At 36.8% G+C, this 10857-nt stretch overlaps 1 protein-coding gene across 1 annotated transcript in view; it reads right to left on the reverse strand.

Annotated features, from left to right (window-relative positions):
* Window positions 1-1120: 1120 nt before the first annotated feature.
* The window catches only part of LOC127860608 (ETS translocation variant 1-like), a 41797-nt gene continuing 32060 nt past the window's right edge, over window positions 1121-10857 (reverse strand). The window contains exons 8-9 of the mRNA XM_052398804.1: window positions 3529-3725; window positions 1121-2835 (exon numbers count right to left, since the gene is read on the reverse strand). Of these exons, the coding sequence (XP_052254764.1) occupies window positions 2380-2835; window positions 3529-3725 (653 nt within the window). The 3' untranslated portion in view covers window positions 1121-2379. The remainder of the gene's footprint in view (window positions 2836-3528; window positions 3726-10857) is intronic.

A 10857-nucleotide genomic window follows, 5' to 3' on the forward strand; every position in this document is an offset into this window, starting at 1 on the left:
GGCAATGGGTTAGATGTTTTCTAACAGCGGTGGTATTCCAGTTTGTTATTGGCGTAACTATGCTGGATACGTCATTGCTTTTCGGGATGCCTCAAACTTCATGCAGATGCACGTCGTGCCGGAAAAACAACAGCTGTTCGATGTTCTACTTCCCGATGACCCAATTGCCGGTATGGTCAATATAAACAGTGCACTGTGCATATTACTAACTGCTTGTAACCTTGTAGATCGTTTCAATGACATATTTTGAGGTAGTAACTTAGTCAATATGCTGTTTAAAATCAAACTCTGCATCGATTTGGTAGCAATAACATGCTATTTTATCTCAAGGAAAACGGGGTTTAATGCATTTGCGTAAAATGTTGTCTAGGTTTAGCCTGTGCAGTCCGCATAGGCTTATCAGGGATGACATCTTACGATCATATGTAATCTTGTGCGTACTGCACAGGCTTTTCTGAGACGTCTCTTAAGCACATGTATTAAGCCCCGTTTCCCCAGGGGGGGGGGATCTTCACATATTTCCATGTTTATTGTACATGTAAGGGCCATTTGTAAGTGAATACATAGAAACCATAGCTCCAACATTCAAAGCTGTAGGGGCGCAACATCAGCGGCCGCAGGTGAGGTGTCGATGGCGGAGGTCGTACGAGTTCCCGTTACTTTTTGCCGCTTCCAGTCACGGAAATTTACGGCCGTTATTCACGGGCGTCACCTATTTTTTGCGAGGCATTAATAAATGAGCCAATGCTACTTCCGATGTGGAGCTCAAGACCGGATGTGTTGGAATGTCACGGATAGTTCAACAGAGTGTGAAGGATGTATATGTTTTGTTTCAACATATTTCGAATTATTTTTAAAATCGGTCAATGAATGCTCATTTTTTAATGATTATGTCTCGAGTTATTTCCCTTACACAGTCATATTATTTGTGCCGATTGCAGGGGTTATTGTGATTAATAGTTATATTAGAGTTCGTTTTACCATAAAAACAATTTTGCATTAAATTTATTGAATAAAGAATCATAATATAAATAATAACATATTAATAAAAGCGAATACAACTGTGATATTAGTATTTCATAAAAAATACATTTTACATAGTTTTATTGTATTGCTGGACTAGATCAAATGAAAACTACGTTTTTGATGATTTAATGGAAGAAACCTTAGGCAATAAGTGTAAATTTCTATAACAAGAAATTCGAACAAAATCTTCCGCATTAAAATAACATCTTAGCGCTGCCTTACGGTGAATTTTTGCTTTATTCAGGTTTTTCAAAAAAATCAACTTCAAACAGACCACACGCAAAGTCTTTATAGTTCAGCGTTATACACGATAGTTGAAGTAACGTTTGTATGTTCTTGTCTTACGTCACTGAGAGAAATCACACTTGCAGTTTCATAGCAATATTCTTCATGTCAGTAAACTTTGTTAAATACAAACACTGCTTTGTCTTTGAATCCGTTTCAACAGTTTGAAAACTGTCAATAGGCAAATGAGTTATCAATTCTGGATGATATTTTAATTTGGATCTTTAAAACATGATGTATTTGTCCTTAGGTTAACTTTATTAGAAATAATTAATCATAAAACCTTATGTACACTGATATTCAATATTGTTTCTATTTTCGATACAAAGAAATTTCCTTTAAATTAATTTTTTATACAGACTTTACATAACATTTATATGTTTAGACATCAGTCACATTTGAATAAATAAATCTTACATGAACAATATATACTTACAGGTGAATCTGCATGGTGTGTCTTACATAATAACAAAAACAGAATCAACGAAATACACAACGCGAACTGTGTGTAATACACAACCCGAACTGTGTGAAATGTCGCGATTAATATCGAAACGAAGACTTACATCACCCGCTTTCTTAAAGAAAATACACAAGTCAACAATAAATAATTCCAATTCATATGGCACAATACGAGAAATGGCTCATTTACCATGCGTTATACTTTGCAATAATAATACATAATTGTATGCTATTGTTTGTGCCTCGCTCTTGGATAACAGGGCTTATCGCATGATCATTGTTCTGGGAAAACCGGGCTTATTGCATGATCATTGTTCTGGGAAAATCGGGCTTATCGCATGTGCATAAGTGTAGCCCCAGATAAGCCGATGAAGTCCGCACAGGGTAACCATGGACACCACTTCGTATTTGTTTGTTTTTTCAATAATATTTTATTTTCTTCTAAATGAAAATCCAGTTAAGGCGAAAATTGGCGACACTTTACGCACATGCAATATGCCCGGTTTTCCCAAAACAAGGATCATTTATACGTTAATTATGCTATCCAGCCCAGCTTGCGCGACCACACTGTACATATATCATCTGGCTATATTCTTTAACCGTTGATCAGTATACACAAGACTCCATGTAAGGTCCAGAATTATACAACTTCTGTACATCCTGTATGTACGGGAATCTGTTCGGATCTGAAGGCGCGAAAAAGTTCGAACCGCCGTTATGCGGTACACTGATAGGCGGTAACGTCGGTATCTGAGACGGCGATGTAAATGACGTCAGAGGAAACGAAGCTGACGTCACATCCGGCGATTGACTAGATTCGCGAAAAAGTCCGTCGGCGAGTGCATGCGCCGTGGAGGAATGGTCTGTTTTAAGAACCGGCCGGTGGTTGTCCGGAAACGCCATTGAAAACAGTGCTTCCGGGTCGCAGACGAACTTGTAGACGTAGCGTTCGCCGGCAACCTTTTGCATGATTCCTTTCTCGTAGTAATAGCGAAGGGAGCGGCTCAACTTGTCGTAGTTCATGGCGGGTCTGTTTTTCTGAATGCCCCAACGCCGAGCAACCTAAAAAACGTATTTAAGATATGTATATCACGGTCAACTGTTTTCTGTAGGTCAATACGTAAACTGATAAAGCATTCATGTATCAAACTGTTAAACAGTATTATACACGTGCCACTTTTAGAATTGCGTCATCCGAAGAGTGAAAACAGTATTCAACAATTTCGATGTTAGTAAGAAAGAACATTTCATAAGTTATAATGTTAAGTTGAAATAACTGTTAAACAACAAAGTTCGGCAAAGACGTATTTTAAATTTTCTAATTTGCCGGTATACAAATTATTATTTTTTTTAATAAATATTTTGATAAAGCATATGCAAATGCCTTTCCTAAGATGAAAGCATTTGAAGTGAAAGACTTTTTCCGTTAATTTCTCTCTTTCCATGCCACGAAATGCGACCATGTTAAGGGGATTAAACACGTTATCTATCGTAGGGTTGTGAAGTTGTCTCCCATTAATCTCTTGCAGTAAAACTCAAAACGTCTCTATAGATCTATATCAAATGACCGTGGAATGTTGTCGTTGTATTTTTTTGTTGTTTGAATGTGTTTTTGTTGTTTCACGCCTTATTAATGAAGATTGTTGTCTGTTTCGGCGAAAAGGTGTTCGATATATTTTATTTTCCTAAAAAATTTCATTTTAGTGAATTTTTAAATGAAATAGTATCAATAAAAGTTCCAGTATTGTGATATACCTCCTCGGGTTCAATGAGTTTAAACTCGAGCCCGCGGCCCGTCCATGCGATGAATGAGGCGTTGGAGGGGTCGTCCAGCAGGGTGACCAGGAACTGCCACAGCTGTAGGGAGCCCCGACGCTGGTACGAGGGGTGCGGCAGCTCCCGGTAGCGCTCGAAATACAGGTCCCTGTAAAGCTCCGTCTTCATATCTATGCCTGCAGAACATGAAACAGAACATAAATATGACAGGTAGAGAATATGTATCTGAACCGCAACTAACGCCTACAGGGCACGCATCGAACTCGTAAAGAGAGACTTGCAAATAGTATATTTTGAGTCTTCGTTAAATATTTTGCATCAATCACAGGTCTCCATTGAAGGTAAGTCTCATGCAATCATAAAAGTTGTACACGATGATTTTTACATAATATTGTTGACAACAGATGGAAACGTGAAATACTGCTATTTCTTCTTGATAGTTTAATAAAATGGACATATAAAGAGAAAATGGAAGTCATCTTCAATGTCGTGACTGTGACAACGAGATGGTAGTCATCTTCAATGTCGTGACTGTGACAACGAGATGGTAGTCATCTTCAATGTCGTGACTGTGACAACGAGATGGTAGTCATCTTCAATGTCGTGACTGTGAAAACGAGATGGTAGTCATCTTCAATGTCGTGACTGTGACAACGAGATGGTAGTCATCTTCAATGTCGTGACTGTGACAACGAGATGGTAGTCATCTTCAATGTCGTGACTGTGACAACGAGGAATGTACTGGTAGTCATCTTCAATGTCGTGACTGTGACAACGAGGAATGTACTGGTAGTCATCTTCAATGTCGTGACTGTGACAACGAGGAATGTACTGGTAATCATCTTCAATGTCGTGACTGTGACAACGAGGAATGTACTGGTAGTCATCTTCAATGTCGTGACTGTGACAACGAGGAATGTACTGGTAGTCATCTTCAATGTCGTGACTGTGACAACGAGGAATGTACTCTAATCTCAGACAGCAAGGTAAAACAAATGAATGTATTTAATATTAAATATTTAAAACGCTATTGATACTGAACTTTCAAATGTGAGTAAACAACATTGTGTGAAAAACCTATGCCTCTTGAATAAAAATAAAAAATTAAATGAGTTTGTGTTACAGAATCAATATTTTAAAAACACGTTGGCGGACCCATTATAATAAGTGTTTTATATCCATTACCCATTTTCTTCCCACTGTTGCGGTCTTTGGGATACACGCTATAAACAACCCTTTTTATTATAATACGTTCTCATAAATTGCTGCATAACAATCGCTTTTTACTTTAAGTTATCTGTAACGAAATTTAACATTGATTCTTAATGGTTGCTTCTATTTTGTGTAGAAAAGAGTGGCACTTAACACGAAACGAATCGTGGATACAAACGCATCGTACAATAGACAAAACTTTTGGGTGAAATATCGAGAGTAATGATGTACAAAATAAATAATGTAGTATTTTAAGGCCTTTCCATTGTCGGGTTAAATGCTACTAGAAAGGTTCCCAGTGTAATTGAATCATTGACAACTACGAATTGTTTGTTATTAAAGGACAACTTTCGCTAAAAAATTCCTGCGCTTTCGGAAAACCATTATTTTATAGTTTGTTTAATTGATAGTAAATCCCCATTTACAACTACATGAATCCAATAGATCCAATCTGATTTTCTCTTCGGGGTTTTTACCCATATTATCGACAATCAATAACATTTGTACTAAGCCTGCATCGATGTCACTCTGCAAACAATCTAAATCTGTAAGAAATTATGAAAAAAATAAGGCTACATAACATTCCCTTATTGTAAACGAACACCGTTATTACAGTTATCAGTAGAACAACAACATATTAGCACAAGATAGTAATAATATATGTCTTAAACAACTCACGATATTTTGCCAGTTTAAAAATATTTTAATCTGAATTCATTTCTATACATAAAATATATTTTTACATCCACGTGCATGACATACAGCTTTTATTATTTCGGAACAAGATAAATAAAATAAAAATTGAGTCCACCGTACAGAAAAAAAACGTATCGAAAACGTACAGAGCGGGTACAGAACACGTGCCGAACATGTTTAGAACACGTACAAACACGTATCATACTAGATTTTTTTTTATAGAATATTGAAAGCAATATAAAATTTTATTTTAAGCAATAAATTTAAAAGATTTCGTGTTATAAGGTTGGTGTTGTCGTTTACAAGTGTTAAATTATAATATGAACAAGAAATATCTTTAAAAATAAAGATATTCGGCGTCCATCCTGATATTTAAAAAAAGGAAGAAAATAAACGTTTGCAAATAATTGAACTGAAAACAAAGGTTCACTGTTGTTGTTGTTGTTGTTGTTGTTGTTGTTTTCACTCAGGGGTTTTTCTGCCTATTTTGGGAAAAGGAGTCTGACCAAATGGGGAATTTTTTATCGACAAAATTGGCCATTTTGGGAATTTTTGCTTCGATGAAACGGCTCATTTGGGAAAAAATTGTGAATTTATCATGCTTAAATAATTCAACAGTTAAACAAATAAATTTGTTTTTATTTGTTATTTTGTCTTCTTTATATAAACAGATGCAATATTGGGCATGTTCAACTTTTATTCAAGTAGTCTGCAGTTTTCTTTTCAGTTACAGTTACACTCTGAGATAAGAACTGAACAGTTAAAACCTTATAGCAGATATTTTTGACCAAAAACAAACACTGGTTATTCATCCAAAATATAAGACACTTTATTCTTTAAAAAAAATATTTAAAAAAATTTGGATATTGGGATTTTTTTTTATAATTTCGGTTTGGGATCGGGTCCGTTTGCTTTGGGAGTGCCTCCGTTTTCCGGAGGCGCAGACAGTGCTGAAAACACCCTGTCACTCGTTAGTCGCATACTAACCGCATGGAATGTTTAGTATGAAGTGAACGTATATTTAAGCATCAATGTTCGTAGATAAAATTTAAACTTAGTGCGATAAAATCATATGTGCCGTCACATGGATTGTTATACATTTATTTATTCGCCGTTGTAATAAACGTAGTGTTAAGATTTGAGTTATACGCATTTTTCTGTTCACATATTCAAGTCGTACTGTTAGCGTCGCGTCATGCGAAAATATGGCTTATGGCGCGGGCGGCCATCTTAGTTAAGCCCAGCTTGCGCAAGTGCCCAACCTGAGCTAGTTTGGTGCCCAACCTGAGCTAGTTTGGCCGCATGTTGCAGCGCAAGTGCCCAACCTGAGCTAGTTTGGCCGCATGTTGCAGCGCAAGTGCCCAACCTGAGCTAGTTTGGCCGCATGTTGCAGCGCAAGTGCCCAACCTGAGCTAGTTTGGCCGCATGTTGCAGCGCAAGTGCCCAACCTGAGCTAGTTTGGCCGCATGTTGCATCAGACACATTTTCGCATGACGCGGGTCTTTGAAAATATTATTGTGTCTTGTAAATTCAACATATAACCACGATACTTTTCTATAGAAAATTGAAGTCAGACTGTGTTATTAATACCCCACTGGCATATGTCGGTAACCTATTCTGGCTGACGATTTTCAGACGAGATACCGCCAACGGCACACAATGACACATTAACGGTTTCCATCATATCTTGATACTATTCTATTTCGGTATTTTTTTTTTCTCACAATGCATTTCTTTCCGTCAAATCATTATTATTTATATCTTGAGAGCAACTATGAGTTTTTTGCATTTTTCGACATTTCATTCTGTCTTCCCCGTACGATTTGCTAATCGGGACCCATTCCGTCAAATGGAATTTAATGCGTTAAACAGGGTCAAAATGTGTGTCTCTGTGTCGCATGAACTTGCACAGAGTAGCCCGGATTTCTCAACATTGAACAGTGTTACATCCTATACAGGGTGCAGGAAAACGTGACTGTGGGAACCGGTAAGTGGTGATTTTTTTTCCGAAATAACTTTTTAAAACAATTTTTCTTAAGAATGTTAACTAGTTCATAAAAGACACATTTTTATGCTGCTTATGGCAAGTTGAAATAAATCAGAGTTACTTTATTAAATAAGAATGTGTTCTTGTTCAAAAATTCTTTGTGTACTGCATTCATTTATACGGTTATTATTCACGTAACTTGAATTTTGTCACCGATTTCAGACGTATTCAAGAATTTTTTCTTATACCTTGAGATATCGACACAAACTTCAAGAAAAACTGTCTTTTCTGCACTAAATATTTTTGCAAATGAATTTCAATAACTTGAAATATTTTAAAAAAAAAAAGTTCTTACATTCTGTCCAGCCCTTGTGTAAAGCCCTGAAAACACCGTTGATTTTGCACCCTGTATACGCAGTACATAGACGTTATACCGTTGCCCATGTTCTGGTGGGTTTGTCTCGAATCAGTTAATGAAATTTTGTAATGTATTCATTCGGGTAAACTTTCACAATATTTTATAGGCTGTTGAGAAAAGTCACGTTAAGTACAAACCTGGGTGTAACATCTACGCCGATAAACTGGTTTTACTTTCCCAGTTGTGCAGATTTGCATCAAGGATGTACGCAATTGGGAAATCCCGAATATATCTGTAGTTTGTTCATCTACACATAGACACATATAGACACATTTTGGTTCTTCATTTTATACGATTAAACGTGTCTGTATCGGCTTCGTGCTTAGAATAACACACGGTCATATTGTCCAAATTGTCAACATCGGATCAGAATTTAGTATTACTGCTATTTCGACAAAAAATATTTAGGTCTCAACAGAAACATATTAAAAAAAAAAGTCACATGAAAATTAAAATCTAGATTTGAAAAGACCGTGTACCGATGTATTATGTTGATCGGCCAACACTGTCATACATGAGTACCTGTCGAGTTACTGTATCAACACTGTCATACATGAGTACCTGTCGAGTTACTGTATCAACACTGTCATACATGTGTACCTGTCGAGTTACTGTATCAACACTGTCATACATGAGTACCTGTCGAGTTACTGTATCAACACTGTCATACATGTGTACCTGTCGAGCTACTGTATCAACACTGTCATACATGTGTACCTGTTGAGTTACTGTATCAACACTGTCATACATGAGTACCTGTCGAGCGAGTTACTGTACCAACACTGTCATACATGAGTACCTGTCGAGTTACTGTATCAACAATGTCATACATGAGTACCTGTCGAGTTACTGTATCAACACTGTCATACATGAGTACCTGTCGAGTCACTGTACCAACACTGTCATACATGTGTACCTGTCGAGTTACTGTATCAACACTGTCATGCATGAGTACCTGTCGAGTTACTGTACCAACACTGTCATTCATGAGTACCTGTCGAGTCACTGTACCAACACTGTCATACATGAGTACCTGTCGAGTTACTGTACCAACACTGTCATACATGAGTACCTGTCGAGTCGCTGTACTAACACTGTCATACATGTGTACATGTCGAGTCGCTGTACCAACGCTGTCATACATGAGTACATGTCGAGTCGCTGTACCAAGTTTTATTGAAAATCTGAAGTGATCAACAGAGAGAAAAACGACTTTTTTATCTCCTAGTATATTTCATACAAACTAGTTGTCGTACGGCGTGCACATGCTCGATATAAGGGCTCCGATAAGTTTGGAAACTACGTTATTACTAATTAAAATGTTCAATTACGGCTTACAATTATTAAGAAAAACATACGCGACATAAGTCATAACACTTTGATTATATTGAGGATCGTTTACAACAAAAACCAGCTATTATCAACGCAGTATATTATACTTTTTTTCTACTGTCGTAGTTATTTACCCAATGAAGCAACTGTAATGGTCCGTTGCCCTCAGGAATGCAGGCACCTGCCGTGTTTTATGGTGTTAATCTAGTTGTAAAACCCCATGATCGAAGTGTAATTAGATATCAAAAACAGAAATTTGGTAAAAAAGCGCTGTAAAATATACTGTCCGAAAACTTAGAGACATTGCTTATGGACGAAAACTCGTGTGTCGAAAAATTAAGAGTCACGAAAAATAATTATTTTTGCTGAAAAAGGGGTGTCCGAAAACTTAGAGTATCCGAAAACATAGAGTAATTACGGTAATATCTTCAAAACACGAATGGTTATTTTCATAAAGACACTGCTTAAACGACACCCTTGGGTAACACCCAGTGTTCGAAATATATATCTACCGCCTTCTACGCATATTTGACTAAGAACCATTCATAGTTTGGAATAAATAAAACTATGACTAAAAACCATTCATAGTTTGGAATAAATAAAACTATGTCTTAAACTAGAAATGTAGACGAAAACTGTTCAGTGATAACAGAGACTTACACATTCTATTGCTATCAAAATTGGCACCGCCCACAGCGATTGCATATGATTAACAAAACTGACACAACATTGCTGCTGCATTTACATGTATATTATATTTACATTATTCTGGTTGGCCAATTCCTTTTACCATCGTGTGGGGTGCATGTGCAAACACACAGTTAACAGAACACCAGCTTTTAAAACAAATATTGTTGCATCTGTTAAGAATCAGAATACTTTGATTGTATGTCACGGTTACAGATTCAGTTATGTTTCAACGTAACGAGTATCCTCAAAGTCGCGTATACTGTTTTATTTTACCTTAAAAAGTTCACAACAATAAATCGTAAAACATAAACTAAAGAAAAAATACAATACATATATATTTATCAATGAAATTCTCTATTACACGATAAACGTGCAGTGCTGACTATAGAAAAAGCAAACATTAACACTGAACATATTTTGTCTGCAAAGTAAACTTGGCAAATAAACAACAGCGAACCAACATAAACTACAAAGGCTTCATGCAATCTCGATTTCTTCTGTTTCAAGTTTTAATTTACCACTTGAAAAACAAAACATTTATCTAAGCAGTCGCTTTCTGCAATTAATCCTCGGAAGCCACTTAAGTGACAGGCGAGCATAGTCTAGAAATAATGCAGACCCGATCACGTGAGATCTCTCTAAGTCATCTTGAGCAAGACCATGAAGCCTTCTCGGTGCGTCAACTAGCATGCTGTACAAAGACATCTTGGCATAAACACCATCCAAAGTTAATTACGCGCGTTCAAAAGCCACGATCAAAAGCCGACATCCCCATTTGAAGTCAGCGACGGAGAGTAAAGTGTGGTTAATGGAGCTGTTTGTTGAAAACAAACCGAATCAAATATTGTACTTCATGAGTTTATGTGTGTTATTAACATGCACTGGCACATTAAACCACGATGTTTTGGGCTGGGGTCCATTCTCTCGTTTGAGGGTTAAAGACTTGTGTACGCGAATTGGCCAGAATTTGTCA

The sequence above is a fragment of the Dreissena polymorpha genome, chromosome 15 (assembly GCF_020536995.1).
Source record: "Dreissena polymorpha isolate Duluth1 chromosome 15, UMN_Dpol_1.0, whole genome shotgun sequence".
NCBI lineage: Eukaryota > Metazoa > Mollusca > Bivalvia > Myida > Dreissenidae > Dreissena > Dreissena polymorpha.